Source organism: Chelonoidis abingdonii, chromosome 25 (assembly GCF_003597395.2).
Source record: "Chelonoidis abingdonii isolate Lonesome George chromosome 25, CheloAbing_2.0, whole genome shotgun sequence".
NCBI classification, from domain to species: Eukaryota; Metazoa; Chordata; order Testudines; family Testudinidae; genus Chelonoidis; species Chelonoidis abingdonii.
Genome location: NC_133793.1, coordinates 12023540 through 12045598, shown reverse-complemented (window position 1 = coordinate 12045598; position 22059 = coordinate 12023540). Strand labels below are relative to the sequence as shown.

At 41.5% G+C, this 22059-nt stretch overlaps 1 protein-coding gene across 2 annotated transcripts in view; it reads left to right on the top strand.

Annotated features, from left to right (window-relative positions):
- YTHDF2 (YTH N6-methyladenosine RNA binding protein F2) overlaps positions 1-22059 on the top strand; it is a 276572-nt gene that overhangs the window by 2067 nt on the left and 252446 nt on the right. For both annotated transcript variants that reach the window (XM_075060845.1, XM_032802853.2), the window contains exon 4: positions 4357-5940. In XM_075060845.1, coding sequence (XP_074916946.1) covers positions 4357-5940 — 1584 coding nt within the window. The remainder of the gene's footprint in view (positions 1-4356; positions 5941-22059) is intronic.

Below are 22059 nucleotides of genomic sequence, written 5' to 3'. Positions count from 1 at the left end.
TTCTTATCTCTTTACCAAGCAAACTGGAAAATGCATGAAGTTAGTTTTGCTCTATTTTTTACAAAAGCCAGACTAGGTGGCTTGATAAATGAAGGGGCAGTGACAAACCGAAACCTTAGCTTTAATTAGAAACTGAGCTGTAAAGGCTGCAGTCAAATCTGAAATTGACACTACCAGAGACTTCACCACTCTTTTTGTAATTTTGTTACTAGCTTTTTATTAAAGATAACTTATACTGTTAAACGCGTATTGTCTGATGTATTCCTTCATCTTTTATATATGTCACACTCGAGGCAGTATAGGCTCAGTTATGGTAGGTCTTCATATTGTTAAGCTGTATCAGTGACTTTTTCAGTTCATCCTAGTTAGCTCATCTTTTCTCAGACAGTTCAGGTATTAGTCTAAAATAGCCAGTAAGTTGTTGCATTTCTCAGTTCATTTAGTTATGTCAACCACATTTTTATAGTTGGAGTTTTTCAAACAGTGATACGTATTTCATTGGCTCTTTGTCAAGAGAATTCTAAATAGACTTCTATCTTTGTTTAATTTGCAACAGGTATGACAGTTTCTAACATCTCCTTGGTTTTTTTTATTTAATCAGTGCCCATCTTCTCTTGCCTCTAGTGAACTTAACTGCTATTGTCAGCAGGCTATCTGGTTGGTAAGGTCATGTAGGAGTCTAGTTCTCTGGAAGCGTGTAAAACCTAGTTTTGAATCTGTGTAGACAGTGATTATGTTTAGATTATTTCGCAGAGTCCTAGATAAAGATAGCTATGTCCCTGCCTACTTCATTAGATGGCGCTTTTTGTTGTCATAGAAGTTGATATCACTAATTCTGAAGGGTTTTTGAGCATTTAAAGAGACTTTCAATTTACAAATTGCACTTGTGTGTGAAATTACCTACTAACTAAACTGCTAAATTTACTGTATTTGACAGTTTAGAGGAAAAGCAGTATTTTTTTTTAGTTTATTTGGAACATTTAATAAGCATTTAGTGAATAGTCACTCACTTTTCCCTCTTTGTGAAGGTATTTCACAGAACACAGGGGAAACTATTTTTTAAAATAGGAAAATGATTGTTGAACTACAAAAATTGGTAGGGGAATTCACTGGTTGGCATAATACTGAAAACTCTTTGAAACTGACTAAATTTCAAACTGATGGTGTCCCTTGAAATATTCAGCAAGAAAAATGAAAGATGAGACAAAACTGGTTAGCTATAACTGCTATGTTATATAGTTTGTCACCTGCTCTTGTATTTTGTCAGTTCATGTAAGATGAGAGAGAAACAATCACACAGTCAGAGTGGACTGTGGTGTCCCTGAACAAATGACTGGCGGGTAAGACAAGTGTCAAGGTTCGTTATCGGAAGATGGGGCAGAAAATGTATACAAGACACTCATTGTTTGCTAACATAGTCAACTGCTTATGAGTAGGACTCCTAGAGGTGATGGTAACACAAATGAGGGGTGGCTGCATTTTGAAACTGCATTCCAGCTAATATGTATAAAACATTAGGTAACTAGATAACACAGGTGCATACTTTTTAATTCGGGAGCATGTGGGAGCTCCCATTTTTGGAGCCAATATTAACTAATTTGGCAACCTACTGAATCTCCTTAAATTTGACTAAGTTGCTTTGTATTCCGAAGCTCAAATGTACAGTTAGTGAGTCTTAAACATTAAAAAAGTCTTTAGAACTCTAATCCCTGGGGAGAGGAATGCAGAGGAAGAGTGAGACTGTGGTTGGGGGGGCGGGGGGGAGGACTTTTCAAAAAGCATTAGTCATCCAGGGAAATTGAATACTAGTGGAGTTTGATTTGCATATTAATCAGTGACACTCTGTCTCTCAAGTTTGAGAGATATAGAAGCACTGGACTTCATGTTTAATAACAGTATGCACATTGCTAGGATTTCATCACTGAGCAGACTGACTTCTCTTCTCTGAATTTACTGTTCTAACCCTTATTTTAATTTGTATGCTCATAGGTTTATTGTACAAATATAACTCTTTGTGGCATAGATTTAGACAATAATATCAGTCTATTCTGTAATCAAGCCCTCCCCTGAAAATTATTTGAGACAAAACATAAGAGAATGGGTGAAAAGAGACTATGTTGACTTCATTAGGGACTATATTTGATCTGACAGTGTCACTTTTTTTTGTGCACTGTATGGGAGAAATCTGTTAAGCCAAAGATCTCATCCGCAGGATAGAATGGGTCCCAGCTTTAAGTGTAGTCTTCATTATATATTTTTAAGGTCAACTTCCTTTTGAGTGTTTTAAATTACCTGTGAAACTGGGGGGAGAGGTCTCTATTCTTTAAAGGAACGTTGTATGATTTTTAGCTAACATCTTAAAAAATCCTTATTTACATTACACGTTACACTGTAGTGCCCAGTCCTGCAACATCTCATTCATGTAAATAGTCCCATCAACTTTTAAAGTAAAGACTGTTCACTGAGTTAGGTTTAGCAGGATCGAACTCTTAAATGATTAGAACTGTTCTTCCAAACACACTAACTGATAGACTCAAGGAACTCAACCTATTTAATTTAACAAACAGAAGAAGGTTTAGGGGTGACTTGGTTAGTCTGTCAGTACCTACATAGGGAACAAATATTTAATAAGTGACTCTTCAGTTTAGCTGAGAAGAGTATAATGATCCAATGGCTGCAAGTGACAAATTCAGACATTTTTAACAAGGGTCATGGTGGATTCTCCACTGACAATTTTGAAATCACAATTGGATGTTTTCTAAAAGATCTGCTCTAGAATTTATTTTAGGGAACTTCTGTGGCCTGTTTATCCAGAAGGGCAGACTAGATGATCATGATGGTCCCTTCTGGTCTTGGAATCTATGAATTCACTTTTTATTGTGCTACTTATTTATCTCTGTTTTCTTCTCAGCTGGGAAAATGAAAATAAACTGAAAATAAATCTGACTAGTCTTCAAGCAGTAGCCCAGTGATATGATGTTTATTTGAGTGACGTAAACTTCAGGAGAACTTTTTTTAAATGAAACATTTCTCCATTGGTATCTTTACAATTAATTTTCTACTAATTTTAGATAAATTTCAGGCCAAATATAACCTGTTCTCTTAATTTTGAGTCTAGACAGGTTACTTTCACTTAATTCAAAAAGAGATAGTGAGACAGAACTGCTTTTTCTTCAGTGTGCAGAGCTATCTTGATCCTACATGGGTTTTGATGCATATATGGCATGAAGTCCTTCAGGAACTGCTCTTGGCATGATTCAATGAAAAATGGAGTGGTGCCTAATGTAAGCCAAGTTTTTAAACAGGAACGGAACCGGGCTTTCATCTTACCTGCATTGGATTGTCATGTAGCACTAAGACCTGTGTGCATACAGGTTCAAACTACTGGATGATAAAAACCCATTAGTGTTAGTGCAAGAACTCCTTGGTGGTGTGGTTTAAATATGAAATGACAGATCTTCATGTAAGCAAGGCTTAGTGATGTCTGTCAAATTTCCTAATTACGTCCATGGTAGTAATATAGGTGCTGTTTGGATATAAACATCTAGAGTAGAAAACTCAGCAAGTTTTTCTTCCAAACCTGAAGTCAGTCTCTGTAGCTGTACTGGAAAGGCCCCTCTGGAAAAGCTTGAGGTTATCCCATGTTGTTTTAGTACATCACTAATAACATGTGGCTGAAGCTCCAGAATAGTTTGAGTTTTGAGGATGATACTGTAATTCCATGTTGGTTTTAAAGTTCTTGGGATATTTGTGAGCACTTAATGTGAACCTTTGGACAAATTTTTATGGATAATCAATTTGAGATAATTTCAATAGAAATAAATGTGTCCTTTAATAAAAATGTTTGAGTTATTCATAATTTTAATAGTGATTTTTATTGGTCCCTTCCCCTCCCTCATTATATCCCTTTCTTCCAAAGCCCCACCAACCATGCAGACTATAAAATGCCCCCATCCAAAAAAATACACCTTAAAACCCACTGTGTCAGGCAGGTAGAAAATGAAGGTATTCTTTGTACTCTAGATAAAATGTTGAATAGCTCCAGAGCATTTTGCTCATGCTATAAAATCGGTGCCCAGTTCCACATGGTGCATCTGTAAACGTAATGCTTCTACATCTTGGGATGAATAGTGTCTTAAATCCTTTATATTTAATCTTTCTGTCAATGAAACTGGTTTAATACACATTTGATAGATGATACATTTGAAAGCCACAAAGCCTATTTACTGAAGGCTTTGAATATGTTTGAATAGCTGAGGTAGGGGTGGGGAATGAGAATAAAAGGGTTTTATTCTAGGCCCCTTGATGGTTTGTGCTGCTTATTCTAACTATTCAGTGCTTATTTTTGTTTTGCAGAATAATGCATACACTGCAATGTCTGACTCCTACTTGCCAAGCTACTACAGTCCATCCATTGGATTCTCCTACTCGTTAGGCGAAGCTGCCTGGTCTACAGGGGGTGACCCACCCATGCCCTACTTAACATCCTATGGACAGCTAAGCAATGGGGAGCCTCACTTTCTCCCAGATGCAATGTTTGGGCAGCCAGGGGCCCTTGGCAGCACTCCATTTCTTGGGCAGCATGGCTTTAACTTCTTTCCAAGTGGAATTGACTTTTCAGCTTGGGGGAATAACAGTTCTCAGGGACAGTCCACTCAAAGCTCTGGATATAGTAGCAATTATGCTTATGCACCAAGCTCACTGGGTGGAGCCATGATTGATGGACAGTCTGCTTTTGCCAATGAGACTCTAAATAAGGCTCCTGGCATGAATACCATAGACCAAGGGATGGCAGCACTGAAGTTGGGCAGCACGGATGTTGCAAACAATGTCCCAAAAGTTGTTGGTTCCGCTGTTGGTAGCGGGTCTATTACCAGTAATATCGTGGCATCTAACAGTTTGCCTCCTGCTACCATTGCTCCTCCGAAACCGACATCATGGGCTGATATTGCTAGCAAACCTGCAAAACAACAGCCCAAGCTGAAGACCAAGAATGGCATTGCAGGTTCAAGTCTTCCACCGCCTCCAATAAAACATAACATGGATATTGGAACTTGGGATAACAAAGGGCCGGTAGCAAAAGCGCCTTCCCAGGCTTTAGTTCAGAATATTGGTCAGCAGCCAACCCAGGTGTCTCCTCAACCAGTGGGCCAACAGATCAATAACAGCCCACCAGTGGCACAGGCTTCTCCAGGACAACAGCCGCAGCCGCTGCCCCCACCACCACAGCCAGCCCAGCTACCGGTGCAGCAACAGGCAGCTCAGCCAACCCGCTGGGTTGCACCTCGTAACCGTGGCAATGGGTTTGGTCAAAACGGAGTGGATGGTAATGGAGTGGGACAGTCACAAGCCAGTTCTGGTTCTGCTCCTTCGGAACCGCACCCAGTGTTGGAGAAATTGAGGTCCATCAACAACTACAACCCCAAGGATTTTGACTGGAACCCAAAACACGGCCGGGTTTTCATCATTAAGAGTTACTCTGAGGACGATATCCACCGTTCCATTAAATATAACATCTGGTGCAGTACAGAGCACGGCAACAAGAGACTGGATGCTGCTTATCGCTCCATGAACGGGAAAGGCCCCGTTTACTTACTGTTCAGTGTCAACGGCAGTGGTCACTTCTGCGGAGTGGCAGAAATGAAATCTGCTGTGGACTACAACACATGTGCAGGTGTGTGGTCCCAGGACAAATGGAAGGGACGTTTTGATGTCAGGTGGATTTTTGTGAAGGACGTTCCCAACAGCCAGCTGCGGCACATCCGCCTAGAGAACAACGAGAATAAACCAGTGACCAACTCCAGGGACACTCAGGAAGTGCCTCTGGAAAAGGCTAAGCAGGTGTTGAAAATCATTGCCACCTACAAGCACACCACCTCCATCTTTGATGACTTCTCACACTATGAGAAACGCCAGGAGGAGGAGGAAAATGTTAAAAAGGTAATCTGCCTACCTGTCCTCAGGAATTTTGTGGGATGGGGAAGCATAGAGAAGCTAGGTGGTACAATGGACTAACGAAGTAACCTGGAGACTTGCGCTCATAAGTGAGTTTGGGGTCTCACTTTAGTTTCTGGCTAATCACTTCCCTGTGTCATAAATACATGATCTAGTCTTGCAGCTCCTGCTCTGGATGGGACCAAGAGTAGGAGGGAGTTGTTCTACAGAGCATCAGTGCTGTTCTGGTGGAGCCGTGAGGGGAAGCTAGTGTGGTACCTGCCTGCACTAACCTAGATGCTAGTCAGTGCTGCAAGTCAAACTTTTTTCCTGCTTATCAAATTTACCTGATTAAAAAAATAAAATGAATCACTGTTGTCAAGACTCCTCTTTGACAAGTATACGTTCTACAATAAGAGTGGCAATCAGGTAATATATGATCATGTAACAAAGCAATGAGGAATCTTAGTGGTCAAAACATTCTTACCAGTGGAGTTAAAGTACCATCCATACTGCTATTAGATGGAAATTTAGTGGCCTTGATTTTCAGTTGGATACAAATCAGGGTGTTGAATTTGCGTGTGGATGACTCCCTCCCCTTAGGGATATGAGTCTTATTTGATCCAAAACAGTAATTAAAAATTAGTGTCAGCAGCAGGTCCTGGTTTGTTGCCAAGTTTTGTAAGGCCCCTTAGTTCTAGCAACTGGAAATCTCCCACCTGGTATTTGAAGAGCTAAAACATAAGCTGCAAACAATTTGGTGTGACAATCATTGAACAAAAAATTAAACAGTGCACACCTTTTCAAGTACAATATTTTAATGTTTCTTACTAGTATTCAGAGATGGGATACCAAACATGACTAGTATTTAGCAGAAAACCTGTAAGTCTGGGTGGGAATGTGTTGGAATAGTTATATTTACATGGTGTGAACTTGGCTGGACTTGATGGCAGCTTGGAGGTTCTGGGTGGTATCATGTCCTAAAAGCTGCCAGGTCATTTGAGGCCCAGAATGCAGCTACCAGTCAAGAGCAGACTAAGTTTTAACTTGCAGCAGAGGGAGAAGTTATGAAATCTGATCATTGAAGTGTGGGATGGAGATCTTCAGGAAGTGGGATTCCTAGTACGTTTCACTCTTGAGGTGTGCAAAGCAGCAGAATTTGCAGTGCAAGGAAAGGTCGCATCTTGGGGAAGGGAGGCAGCTGAGGAGTGTGAAGGGATGTGATGAACCCAGTGGAGAACTGAGAACAAATGCAAAGGTGCAGAAAGTTCCCAGCAAACAGATTTGAAAACTTGGTAGCTTTTTAAAGTTTAGAATATTTTTTAAAATAGTAAAAATCTTAAATTGTAACTTACTTAATGGTCCATACAAGAAGCATCTTAAGAAATTAAATTGGCTTAAACCTCAACTTCAGTTTTTTTAAAATGTATTTGCAGTTTCTCTCCCCTGCTTCCTTCAAAAATAGTTCCCAGGAGAGTTACTGGTGAGAATGCTAAGAGCAGAAATGGCAGCTGAAAAAGATGTTTAGAACACTGGAGATTCCTTTTGGCATTACATTTCAGTTAGCTTAGTGTACCACTCAGGTAGAGAAGTGGTTAAGGAAATTTCCTCCCTCCCTGTGAGGAAACTTAAACATGTATCTCTGAAGTTCGTAGGCAAGAAATGAACTCCTGTATGTTTAGAAGGCAGCATGTTTGCTTTTTACTATGGACTCATTTTCTTTGTTATGGTATTTGGGTTCCTGTCCTATAATGTCTGGTATGGAGGAAGTGACTTAGGCTGTTGTTTTCAGTATTGTACCTCAGAGGCAGCTTGATCTTTCTCATCACTTTCTGATGCAGTGTTGAAAATCTTTAGGTTTTCCTTCAGTTACTGTTTCATCACTTCAGTGAGAACCAGCAGACTTTGTTTCCTGGCTTCCAGTTTTATTGGGCATTAATAAAATGGATACTTGTGTTTCTGCCTTGTGACTGTTGTTGGCAAAAGCAAATCTTTTGCGGGCAGCATTCTGTGAGCACCTCAGCTGGCCACCTGAAAAGGATCCACATACCAATTTAAAACACTGCCCCAGCAGCAGTTAATGGCGCAGACTGCCTGTCCGTGGTCTGTTAGACTTCCTTTGTACCGGAGAAAACCCACTGCTAAGGGCTCTTTGTTTCTGCAGTCACTGTCAGTGGAAGATGGTGCTCTGTACATGTTCTACATTCTTGTTCCTTAGAGCTTAAACAGCTCCAAGTTTGGCTGATGCCTAAGTTTTAACAAGCTTACAACTGTTTCATTTGGTTTGATTTGGCCAAGGCTGTTCTGTTAGTCGTTTCTCCAGAGCAGCTTGTGCAGAGTGACTGATGAATGTACTCTCTCTCCTAACCCTCTCAAAATTCTGGGGACTCCCTGGGTTTTCTCTCCTGTTTCTCAGGTTATCCCTTGAAGAATACCTGCATCCAAGATATGTAGGAGTGACAGATTTCTTTAGAGCACTGTGTAGCATATCTAAATAGGCATGTAAGTGGTACTTTACTTTGGTGTTCGTGCTGTGTCCTTTCATTTATAAAGGGAGGTTAAAAGGCTGAGTTTGTCTAAATCAATTATGATCAGACCCCTGGGCCGCCTTCTCTGCTGCATGTACATTCTTATGCTGGTCTCCACTTCTTCCCTGTCCTTAGATAGGTTTTGTTCTGTTTTCCAATCCAGAATTAGATTTTCCTTCAAACCCTTCGATGTTCTCCTATCCAATACTGCTGAAGCTGATAGCCAACATAGTCCTCCTTAAGACCCTTGACAGTTGCTCCCATGGTACAGTCCATCACTAACTGCTGCAGTGTGTGGACTGCTTTATTTTATATATTAAACTAGCAGTAACCCTTTGTTTCTGGAAGGTGTTGCATTGACTTTAGTGAAATGGTCATGCATATTTAACAGGGAAGTCTCATGAGATTCTGCGTATGGTGTAATGGCAATATCTTGTGTATTCCAGACTCAAAAGCAATGGAGGTAAAATCATGAGTGCTCTCTAAAGAATTGCACTGGATCTCAGCTTTATAGCTCTGTTCTGTTGCCTTGGCATTATGAATTGCACGTAAACAGTGCACATGTTAACTTTAGAAAGGAGTTGGCATAAAGATTTGCATTCTCCAGTTCCAGTGACAATGCATGTTGTACTGTGCTTCCTTCACTATTGATAAGGGTACCTTTTCAGAAGGTAAGAATCGAGCTTGTATTGAGTCCAAAAGAGCTGATTTGGGTGTCAGGATGTATCTGTCAGAATCTTAAAACGGGCATAGGATTTGCCAAATGGACCATTATTTCCTGAAGTGTATTCTCTTTTCTCATTGGTTGACACCTGATGCTTTGGAGAAATATTAAACCTCCTTTAAAATACCAAGCAGAGAGTCCTGTGGCACCTTATAGACTAACAAACATATTGGAGCATAAGCTTTCATGGGTGAATCTGACGAAGTGGGTATTCACCCATGAAAGCTTATGCTCCAATACGTCTGTTAGTCTATAAGGTGCCACAGGACTCTTTGCTGCTTTTACAGATCCAGACTAACACGGCTCCCCCTCTGATACGAGTGGTAAATGTCACTGCCAATTTTGAGGAAAACTTGTGGATAAACAACTAAATGTTAGATCTGCTTTTACTAACCTGGATTTTTTTATGGTCACTTTTAAAGCACTGTTTGTTTTTTGTTTAAGACAGTTTGTATTTCTTTGGTATTGTAGTTGGCTGGAGAAGCAGGAGGGAAAGTATTTTCCAAAGACTGGTGCAGATCCTCATGGTTCTTCTGTTACTGTTCTCTTGCCTAATGCCTGTTGTTGTTATCCGGTAGAACATAAAGCCATTCTGAGTAAACAAAGAGCTAGAACTTCCTTCTCTGTTTGCTTGGGTATTGCAGTTCATGATGTAAAGGAATTTTTGCTTGCACTGACATGGCTCCTTTCATCCAGGGGTTATAAGATTACCTACCATACTCGTACTAAACCCTCTGAAAAACCTGGCCAGTATAAGCTCAGTTGATAGGTGTGCCAGAGCTGAATATCCTTGCTATGATCCTTTAAAGTTCTGAAATGCACATGACAGTTCCAGCCTTCTCTAAATAGTGTGCTAGTTAATACATTTGCAATGGATAGACTACTCTACTTGTCTCAGTACCTACCTGCTGATGTGTATTTTGCATTTATTATGCCTTTTATCCAACCTCAAGGCACTTAATTGAAATTGATAAATGAACCGCCTTATATTTTTGAGGGAGGGGAGGTTTAAGAGGGAAATCTTATGGCTCTTTATTGTATGCTCTAATCCAGAGACATGCTTCCTCCTTTAGAAGAAGGGAGTCTTTCCTCTGCTGTAAAATAAGAATAACCAGAAGCCATCTTAGTACAAACAAAATGGAAGTTAGATTTTGAAAAGTAATCCAGTTCTAGTTACTGCAGTGACACAGAGGACTGGTCTGCCCCTAAAACTTAGGCTGACCTAGTTACATTGCTCAGGACTGTGAAAAAATTTGCATCCTGCATGACATAGTTAGGTTGACCTAACCCCAACTGTAGACACAGCTAGGTCGATGGAAAACTACTTCCATAGACCCAGCTACTGCCTCTCAAGGGGATAACATACTGCAGCGGCGGAAGAACATCTTCTGTCATTGTAGCAAATGTCCGTTCCACCGTGGGGTAGTTGCAGTGCTGCAGCTGTGCCACTGTAATGCTTGTAGCATAGACATACTCTGAGTTTTAGCGAGTTAATAAATCTCATTGAGCTACAAGATTTAATGGCTGTTAAAGTCAACTGGTGGCTTGTGAAGCTGATCCCTAGAAGTTGTCAGGATGAGAAGTTTAAAATTGTTTCTTTAGGATTGGTAATTGGATTAAGAGCCTTTCACCTCTAGGCCACTGGGTGAAATGCAGTACACGTTGTGAGTAACCAAAAGATATTACCCTCTAACTCATTTCACAGAGGCCATTCCCTGCTAATCTCAGGCCATTTTCCAATGAGCCAGTTGTTTAATCACAGCTGGTACCTGTGCTGGCAGCCTCATGAAGAGACCAAGGAAATTGAATGTTGTTCTGCTGGAGGTGATCTCTCCAGAGCAGTGCAGGGGCACATTGGCAAGGGACAGTTTGCAGAAGACTTTTTCTTTTCTGCCTTAAAGCAAACTTGATCTATTGATATGTCTCAGTTCTCTTAAATGATCTTATCTGGCATTTGGTGTTTTAACAAACATTAAGCTGCATGCATCAGCTGTTAATACCACAGTGAACTAAAATGAAAGCCTTTTTAATGTGGCGAGTGTCCGATTTTTTTTTTTTTTCTCTCCCCCAATAATTCAAGGTAAAGGTGCTGCTGGCTAGGGTTTGTGTTGCTGTTCTTTGAATGTTTTTGGGGTGCTTTAGGAAGAGGATTCCCCAGAAACTTCATGAGATTTTGATACATGGAGGGTTTTTATTTAGGGAAATATTGGTAACTTACAAACACTGGTTGATAGCCCATTAGTGGAGGGCTAGGTTACAGAACTCTATGTAATTTAGCTGTAGTCATCTGAGAAGCAGCAATTTCTCAAGGAAAGTTACTTTTCTCTGAAGCTAAATGTCAGTTGGCTATTTTGTTTTCTGAAACTCAATTCAGCTGAGCATATGTAGTGTTCTCTTGTCTGCTTTTTCTGCCCAGTGAAGAAGTATAATTGGTCAGGTGACGCTGACCAGATTAGTGTCTAGGAAGAGCTGGGATAGTATTAGTGTGTGAACACATGAACCTCCTGTATTCAGAGTTGTAGTGTGTTTATCTTTACATGAGCTGTTTGCCTCAGTGCAAGGGGATAAGCTAGATCACTGACCTCTAGGTCTACGTTTTTCTTTGTTCTTAGAACGTATTCCTGCAACCTTTTTCTGTCCGGGTCACTTTTTTTTGCTTTGTCTCTTATATAAGATGTCTGGTGACAAGTATTAATTTAAGAGGATTCTTTCTGTACTCTTTATTTTGTCATGGTATGAGCATATTAGCTACAGTTAGTAGAACCCTGCCTTAATTTCTAAAATTTCTGTTGTACTTAATAGTAGTAATTCTTACAGCATTACAAGTTAATAAGCCAGTGGCACAAAACTGGACCATCGTCATGTAAAATAGTGCAACTGCACTTTTACTACAGTAAAGTTGTCCAAGGAAGTCTTGGTTAACAAGAATTGTGGTTATGCAAGCTGGTGACTAGATGAGGGAGTTGATTGTTGCTCTTTCCAATGGGTAGCTGCTCAGCCTGCTGCTTTTTAATTGAAGGATAAGTCATGTAATAATGCATTTGATCAGGTTAATAACAGCATTGGGGGGGTTGTGAACCATTCTGTAGAGAACTGAAAATGTAGACGACAGTTCTCATTTCATACTGTTAGAATTTCTTTATTAAAAGGGCAGTGCTGAGCAGTTTTTTGTTAGCTGCTTTTCTACTGTTTGTAATAGAATAATAAGGTAGGAACTTGGGAAGGGAATTATAGTTTCTTTTCTTTATTTTTTTCCCCCTCATCTGTCCTGTATGTCTAATTGAGCTTGAAATTAAAAGGCATTTGTTTCCTTTTCTGTGTGCGCATGGTGTTGTTGATGGCTGTGCTCTCTGGGCTGTCTGTCATTATAAGAGTGACAAAAGTACAGGCCCTATATAAAGTGGCTACCTTTAAGAATTTCTTGGCATTATAGTAAATCTTTAAGAGATTAAAGCCCTGAGGATCATCCTCTCTGGAGTCTCATGTAACAGGTCATATTTTGGCCACAAACCGGTTGATACTTGGGATTACATATGTTTATAAGACAGCACTATGAAACTGTAAAGAACTAAGCAGGAATTCATGTGTCACAGCCACCGTTGCTGGGGCATAAGATTCCCTTTTAAATACCTAGGAAATAGAAATGTGTATAAAAGTCATAGGGAGTGTTGCCCTCCTATGGGAGCTCATTAACTGAATTTTGGTATCAACTGGTTAATGGGAGTGGGAGACAGCGTGGCCTGTTGCCTGTGACTTTATCTTAAAATGAATATTAAGCTTCTCTGGCTTACAGAATGAAGTACTTGTTGTCCAGGCTCCATGGGGGTGGATGTAGAGTTGTCCAAGTTTCAATATTATTCAGACCTGGCTGTCACATTTGTATTGTATGACGATGAGTACAACAAATGCTTTATTAGCTTTGCGTCAGTTGAGATTCTGAATCTCGAAAGTGGGTGAACTTCCCTCTCCAGAACATCTTGTGGTTCAAATTATGTGGTGCTAACACTTTACATTCTCTACTGTGTAGTCAGCCAAAGTCATTAGACCCATTTCATGTGACCCAGAGTCAGATTTGATCCCAAGCCTGCACCATGGGTGCATTACTTCATTGTCATCATTGGAGATTAAAACTCAAGGAGATACTGTAATGTTGTATTAATTTAAATGGAATAAATGGTGTTAGACAGTAACTGGTTTATATCTGTTAACATAAAACATGTTAAACAAGGTTGGAGTTTTTATATACAAAGACTTTGCTGAGGTACTAAGTAAGCTAAATACACTATTTCTAAAAATCATTTTAACCTTTTATTAAAGTTTTAAAGAAGGAAGAACTGTCAGAGCATTTGAAATGTAAAGTCTTAAGATTTATATTTTAACATCTCATATCCCTTTAGCTGGAGAAAATTTATAGAAGGAAAAACCTCCATGTTCAATAGCTCTTAGATAATATTAAGATGGCAATAACTGTCCTTATGGGGAGAAGAGAAGAAGTTAGTGGAGGTGGCTGGAGCTGTTACTCTTGAAGTCTAATACTGTTTCATCCCAGGTGGCGGTTGGGTTTCAGCTAGAGTTGGTAAAGGTGGTGAGCTCATCTGAGTCCCTCTATCTGGCCTGGTCTGGTCGGGACATGTCTCAGAATCAGGGTGACAAAGGTCCTGGGTCCCTGGAGATGGTGGGGGTACCAGCCATCATGGTGAAACTTCCTCCAGTAGCCAGTTTTTCTCCCCAAAATATTAAGAACCCCAGAAGGGAGTGATGGGTGGAATAGCCTATCCCCTAGTTGTTTTGTTTACCAATTAAACCTTTTTCCGACACGCCAATTTTGGTTCGTTCATTTTTAGTTCTACCATTTTCTTGTTTACCAGGCATGATCTTAGTGCAGTCCTTGAGTCATACCAGGTCTTTTTGTCTGGATTTTCTATCTTCCATTTGCACTTTTTAACATTAACCCTTGTTTTAAGTTATGGTGAATTCTTATGAACTTTCATATACTCTTTACTGTTAAGCCCTCAAATAGAGTAAATTTGTAAGTCTGATCATTACAACAAGGTTCGAAGGAAGGTTCTTGGTAAATGCCATTGACTTTATTAAAGCTGGGATGGGAGACTTTAACTCTTTAATGTGTAAGTCAATGCAGAAAGTGTCTGATCCATACTCCTTGAAAGACCCAAGCAGGGAAACAGTCAAAGTGCTGTGAAATGCACAGGGCCAGCAAATTGAAAAAATAGTTCATTATTGCCTCCTGTATATACACAAGAATATCTGATGAAGTAAGACTGGGGCAAGGGAAGAAGACTGGACTTGCCAGTAGAAAAAATTTTCTGGGCCTCACCAATAGTTGCAGTTTGAAACTCACCAGAGTATAGTCAGTTTCACTGCTGTTGCCCATAGCCTTCTGAGCAGCCATAAAGCTAATGAGTTTCTTGTAAGTTTTTATATTTGGCTGTTCAGGAAAGCTGTAGCACATGGTGGGGGGAGGAGAAGGAGAGTATTGGGAATGTTCTTATTAACAGCTGGGTGTGGGAACAAGGAATCCTGTTTCCTTCCAGGATCTTGGAATGGAAGCTACAGATATATTTTGCCTTTACACTAAAGCCAGGAGGGGATTCGGGTCCAAATACCATGCCCAAGTAGGAAGCCCAGTGGTGCTTAATAGATGTCTCTGGAATCCCACTCAGAAGGCTCCTGTAACTCGTATTAACTTCCAGTAATCATAAATTATTAGGGTTGGAAGGGACCTCAGGAGATAATCTAGTCCAACCCCCTGCTCAAAGCAGGACCAATCCCCAAATGGCCCCCTCAAGAATTGAACTCTCAACCCTGGGTTTTAGCACGCCAATGCTCAAACCACTAAGCTATACCTCCTGACGGGTAAGGTGTGCTGGTAAACTTTTCAAAGCTTTTAACTACCTGTGGTTTTTGTAGTGGATCGAAATGTTCATATTCACTGAAACGGGCCAGCTAGCTCAGTGGTCCCCAACCTTTTTGTGGCCAGTAGCACATTCATGTTTTCAGAAGAGTGTGGCAGGCGCCACCAATTTTTTAAGGCTTATTTTGTATTTGTACATTAAATAATACGAAAAACATCATATTTAATATTACATAATATATGAATCCAGAGAGAAGCTGAAGAGAAGCCTTGAGGGCAGAGAACACTGGAGCCCGCAGCACTCTGTCCCCGGCAGGCGCAGGGCCACAGCTTCTCTCCCCTGCTGGGAACTAGGCAGGCGCCCACAAATGCCCCAGCAGGCGCCATGGTGCCCGGGGGAACCGTGCTGGGGACCACTGAACTAGCTCATTGTGAACATGGCTTTGGGTAGTTGGTGTCCAGTAGCATGTTGTTGTTTGCTTTAGGACCACATACCATTCTATTTCCTGTGCAAGTCATATGCTTCAGGGCAGCTGGTTCCTGCAGGAAAGTTCCTCTAAGTGTTTGCAGAAATTGGACGACTTGTTGCTTCAGAATGCACTTTTGATCTGGAGTGTGAAGACTGGTAGAGTTCATCCTTTGCACTAAATTGGATCAGTTTTGGTGCTGCCTTGAAAGGGGGGTGGGAGAATTTGAGCATGTCTGCCAGCCAGCTGACAACCAGGAACAACTGACAGCATGTAAGTACCGCTGCAGAAATAGAGGCAGTCTAAGACTTCCATGAAGTCCCTCCCAACACCCTAGCTCCCAAGCTGGATGGTTGACATAGAAATGCAAGCTATAGTTTAAAATGCACAGATCATGTGGTGGTTGGTGCTCTGTAAATGCTTCTGGTAGGTTAGTCATGTTTTAGTTACAACCACTCTTGAAAGAGGACATCTTGCTGTTCCCTATTTACTCTGTATGCCTTGATAGCCCTTTGTTGATTAGATACCAGAGTGTTAGGCATCTGAGACAAACATTAGGTTTTTATGCTGAAGCAAGACCTTTCTAACTGCCAGGATGTGCAAACTCAGCCTGATACTGTGATTTGGCTTTCAGTCTGTGACGTGGACCTTTTTGAGAAAGTCCCTCTTCTCCTATATCCTGTGGACGGATGCAGTTGAGGTTTGCTGGAACACTTGGGTTGTCTGTGCCTGTTGTTCAGATTTCCAGGACCGATTACATATCCTCGTTTGGCATATGATCCCACAGATGGGTCTCATTTTGCTTTCCGTTTGGTCAAGTTGTAAGGCTTTCTTGCTTAATCAAGATTTTGATTAAATTTTAATTTGCTGTCAGAACAGGAGGAGTTCTAACATGGGATTATCAACATGTCCAGTATATTTACTTTTTTGAATTTTAAGGAGCTCCTTTACAAAAGTGCAAAGTGATAAATAACTAAAATTCAACCAATGTCACAAACCAAGGAAAAATCTGCAGACTGAATAGAGCTAGTGTTTCTGTTGATGTGTAGGTCAAGGTAGGATGCAGCTCTTTCCTCTGCAGTTGTATTGGCTTTCCAGTGCCAACAGTAGTAAAATATTGTGTTTTTGTATATAAACTGAGCATTTTAAGACTCAGAAGCTGCATGGGGAGCCGATAAGCATAGTGAGAAGGTGATATTTGAGTAAGTTATTTGTGCTAACCATAACCACATTTTAAGCTGATCTGGTTGGAAAGGCTGGCAGTATACAACTAGTGCAGAAACGGCATCGGTAGAAACATCACTCTTATTTCTAGTTCAAGTCAGAAGTCAAATTGACTTGCGGCATAATTTTTGGAAGCCTTGAAACTGTATTAGTTTGGATAGGGTTGCATATGATCTGATGTGGGAGGCCTCAAATGATTTATTTCCCAAGTGAACAAAATGATTCCAGATTTAAAGAATCCCTATGGTTCCAGCAAACGTTATTGAAGATGGGGCTGAATTTTGCTGTTGGGCAGGGCTCACATCTCCAACTGATCTCAGCTACAGTTGCATGCACATATCTAGAGGAGAGAACTTAGTCATCAGTGCATATGACCTTAGAGGAAGGAGAGTGGTCTAAAGTACGGGTTTTCCAATTTCCATAATGTGACCCACAGCCTAAAAGTTTCAGGTCTCACCACTTCTCCCACTCAGGCATACGCTACAGCAGTTGCTTATGTGGAAAAACATTGGGAAAGTAACGTGTGTTGAAATCAGGCAACACCACGCTCAGCCCGCCACCAAGTGCGCCGACATGCTTGGCAGTCACTGGTGTGGTGGTGAGGGCGTGAAACTAGCACTTGAGTTCTGGGTTCTGTGGCAGGTTCTGTCCCTATTTGTAACCTTAGATAAATCTTTCTCCAGCCATAAAGTGGGAATAATACTTGCCTGCCTCACAGCAAGTGCTGCTTGTAAATCAGTGAGAGCCTCTGCAAGGTGCTATATAAGTGCGTAGTATTGGCATCTGTGTATCCATCATTTCTAAGGTGCCATTCATCACAGTATGTAGATGCTAGCTATAAACTTTCAGGTAAGTCTTTTAGTCTCCTATCAGGATTGGCTCCCAAGCTGTGTGACTGGAAACTGCATCCTCTCATCAGATTACTGCACTAGACCCGTTCATTCAGTAATGTCACAAGCCAGCTTGTGATGTCACGACTTCCTCCCTATAACTGTGGTGACATGGCTGAAACTAATTATGCAGGATAATCACAAAGGGCTTCTAATTACACATTCTAGCCTGGTCTGGAACAGAGAATTTTGATTCCACTCTCTAGGATATCTGTAAACACAGCATGTCCACGGCCGTGCTTTCAAAAGTGTATAGGTGTCTATTCCACCTGCTCTGAGCAAGGATACGTTTCTTGTTTTCCATCATGTTCCTCGGTACTGTGTACAGTTAGTCCTCCCATTGTATTCCCACAGTGCTCTTACCCGTCCATCATTGACACTTCACAGCTCTGGCTTTGCCTAGTCTGTCCTCTCTCCCTTCTTCCGTTTTTCATTATATTTGAGCCAATCTTTGTTGATCAAGGGCAACTTTAATAAAACGCAATGTGGATATTTTTTGTCATCCAGGGATTCACATGTCAAAGGGCAGAATCATGGCTAGTACCTGCAGGTGCACATGCTCCAAGCCCTTTTCCTGGGATTTCACATGGGTGTTATCTTAGCAGGATTCCCCACACTCCTGAGATCTGAGGAAAAACAAGAATAGAGATGATGTGGGTACACAGCACTTAACCCCCACCTCTGATCCCAAAAAAATCTACCGCCCCCCATCCCATGGTCCAGCACTCACTTGTTACCTTCTATAACCCCTGGAGAGCAAGACATCTCTCCCAGGGGGCTGTCCCACTGCATTGGATGAGGGTGTGGACAATGTTGGACTGTATAGAGGGGACATCATCTCTAGGCCAAGGCCTCTTTCCTAGAAGGAAATGCAGGAGAAATTGCTTGTTCGGCTACAAACAAAAGCACAGAAAAAACTACTGCTATGAATGAAGAGAATGAAATCACACCCCGTATCTCCTTCAGCACTGAGAGCAGAGCTCACATTAGCACATGCTGGGCTTTCGGACCCCAGATGTTTGCACCGGAGTAGAAGGAAACTGCTTGCTTTCCCTCCATGGCATATGCATAGATGAGAGCATAAACCAAGATCCTTGTGCCATGCAAGGAAAAGTCACTTGCAGCGGGTAACAGAATGAGCCAAAAATCTAAACGGTGGCAAATAGATGCCCTACACTATTCCTTTATAAGAAACTCCCCCTAAATAGTCTGTGAAGCTGCAGTAGTGGGGGAAGTAACAGGATTATTCTGCGCTAGAGTGTGATGCTAGTTCTTCAAGCCTCTTCAGGTTACGCTGAATATTCAGTTAAGAGAAACTTGCAGTACAATCCCCAATCCTGAAATTAAACTGTTTGTTTCGAGTCTGCTTCCTACAGTCTCTGGCCTTTTTCCAGATGGTATGAAGGATCCATTTCTGGGACTCTTCTTGGGTTGTGTTGTCCTTTGTACCTGCATCCTGTGGCTTTTTATGCTCCATCTCCCCTGTGCCATTCAAAAAAGAACTAGGTAAGTTCATGGAGGATAGGTCCATCAATGGCTATTAGCCAGGATGGGTAGGGATGGGTATGCCTAGCCTCTGTTTGCCAGAAGCTGGGAATGGGCGACAGGGGATGGATCACTTGATGATTCCCTGTTCTGTTCATTGCCTCTGGGGCACCTGGTGTTGGCCACTGCTGGAAGACAGGATACTGGGCTAGATGGACCTTTGGTCTGACTCAGTCTGGCCGCTGTTATGTTCTTATTCCTCTTAGATCCCTTGTCTTCCTTTCCTTGTGCCATGCTTTGTCCTTTGGAGTTGCTTTACTTTCATGGAAGGAGAAGGAGAAAGCAACTCATTTAAACCCATGGTTTGGGGTCTGTGTCATCAGCTAATCCAGTTGAAGTGGTCAGCAGGGATTGCAGCCACCTATCTGCAGGACAAGATGGGGCTCTCTCTCGCGTGGGCCTGGGTGTTGTGTGGGAATTCTAAGGCTGTGTATTCCTGCAGCTAGTTTAAACCCTATCTGTGCCTGAGAGGGTGGAGTTCAGTTCATGCAGTTGTGACCTCTTCCTCAGTGGGTGTGGCATGTTGCCATCTGTCCTTGGTTGGTGAACTGGACTGGCATCAGAACCAGGAGGCAGAGGAGGAGTAAGACCTGGCAACTTCATTTTGATTTGCAGCTTCCCCCAGGCATATGGCTTTATTATTTATTTGTACTGTGGTGCCCAGGGATCAAAACTGCTTTGGTTATCTGTTGTGGTCCCTGATTTCAGTTCTGCTGTGTTTTCAGTTCTGCTCCGTTTGTATGGCAAATATTAATGAAGAGAATTTGCTCTGCCTTAAAAAACGCAACGTGTAAGTATCCAGGGGTTTGTCTCAAGTGTCCTGTGGAGAAAGGGAAGTATGGGCTGACTAGGCCTATTGTGGGGAAGAAGCTTTAAAACTGAAGTGGTGTTCCACTTGCTGTATCCTTGGTTGATGGGGCTAGGAAGTGTATTGTTTCAAATTGGCACTTAGTCCTCGCCTGCATGGAAACTTTTACTCGTTATCCAGGCAGTATCCAGTGTAAGGGTGGTTTGGTTAGATTAAACTTTTTTCCAAGCGACACAAACTAAATCAGAAAAGGCCCCCTTGTAGCAAAATATGGCTGTGTCTACACTGTGGAGGCAATGCCAGCCTAATCTCCTAGTGTCGAGACAGACTATGACAGAAAGGGTTTTTCTGTGAGTGCAGAACACCATCTCCCCAGATGACATGAGCTACATGGATGGAAGGACTCTTTTGTCAGCATAGCTTGTTTTGGTGGCATAACTATGTAGGTCGGGCAGTGGTTTTTCACATGCCCAACAAACGTAGCTATGCCAGTGTAACTTTTTCACTGGAGACCAAGCCTAAGCGTCTTGATGCAGGGAGTTATACTGGGGTACAAAGGCCTGAGGCTAACCAGACACCTGTAGCTGTCATTTTCTGTTGTTGCTGATGAATGGTAATGGGTAACTTTTTTTCCCCAGTGCTGAGGGTAGAAACTGGATCCAAAAATGGTTTCAGTGAGGGCCAACTTTTTCAATGAACTTGAAACAAGAGATCACGGGGAATGACTAAGTGGAGAAAAGGGGCCAATCAGTAACTGAACGTGAGCATTATTGTTCATGGAGAGCTCATCTGTTGCCAGATCTTTGGTCATCTTATTGACGTAGCATGTTAAATTGTCAGGGATGTTTAAAAAATGTTTTGAGTTGATTTAAATAAGCATATATCTCTTCTTTCTCCAGCTTGCTTTTTTAACCCTTTGTGGCAAGCTGGACTGAAGTTCTGTGGCAAAGCCCCTTGATTATGAAGTAGCACAGAGGGAAATTTTGCAGCAGCTGCATTTAACATAATAAAAAGTTAATGAATCCAACATGAAAACAAATATCAGTGCAGTAGCTGCTGAGGTTTCTTTGTTATGAATTTCAATGTAATTTACTCTTTTGTTTTTCGATATGCTGTCGTTTTTATCCTGACAATGCATAATTATGGTGTCGCAGTTGTCAAGGGGCAGTTGGGGGTTTTGGCAGCTAGGTGGGGGACAGATGAGGATTTGGCACTTGGAGAACCATAGGAGGTAGTTTGGGATTTTGGAATAACTACCTGCTTCTGTTAAAATGATCAGCAGTAAAATAGTTGACATTTCTACTGTCCCAGATTGAGGTCAATAGAAGGAGATTTTGGAACAAATTGATAAATTGAACAGTAATAAGTCACCAAGACCAGACAGTATTCACCCACAGGACTGGGAGAGGCTCAGTTATGGAACTGCAGAACTGCTAACTGATGTGTAGCCATCACTTTAAATCAGTCTCTGTCCCAGAAGATTGGAGGTAGCTAACGTGACACTAATTTGAAAAAAAAGACTCCAGAGGTGATTGTGGCAATTACAGGCCAGTAAGCCTAACTTCAGTACCAGACAAGTGGTTTGAAACGAGAATAAAGAGCAAAGTTATCAAACCCGTAGATGACCACAATATGTTGGGGAAGAGTCAACGCTGCATTTATAAAGGGAAATGGTGCCTTATCTATATATTAGAAGTTGCTGAGAGGGTCAGCAAACGTGGGCAAGGGTGATCCAGTCCATATGGTATACTTGGACTTTCAGAAAGCCTTTGACAAGGTCCCTCACCAAAGGCTCTTAAGCAAAGTGAGCAGTTATGGGATAAGAGGCAAGGTGCTGTCATGCCTCAGTAACTGTTTAAAATAGGAAACAAAGGGTAGGAGTAAATGGTCAGTGTTCACAATGGAGAGAGAGAGAGTGGGATCTCCCAAGGGTCTGTACTGAGACCTGTGCTGCTCAACGTATTCACAAATCTGTGAAAAAGGGCAACCAATGAGGTGGCAAAACTTGTAGATGCTATTACCATATATACCTGATCATAAGCTGGTTTGTTTATAAGCCGATTTCTC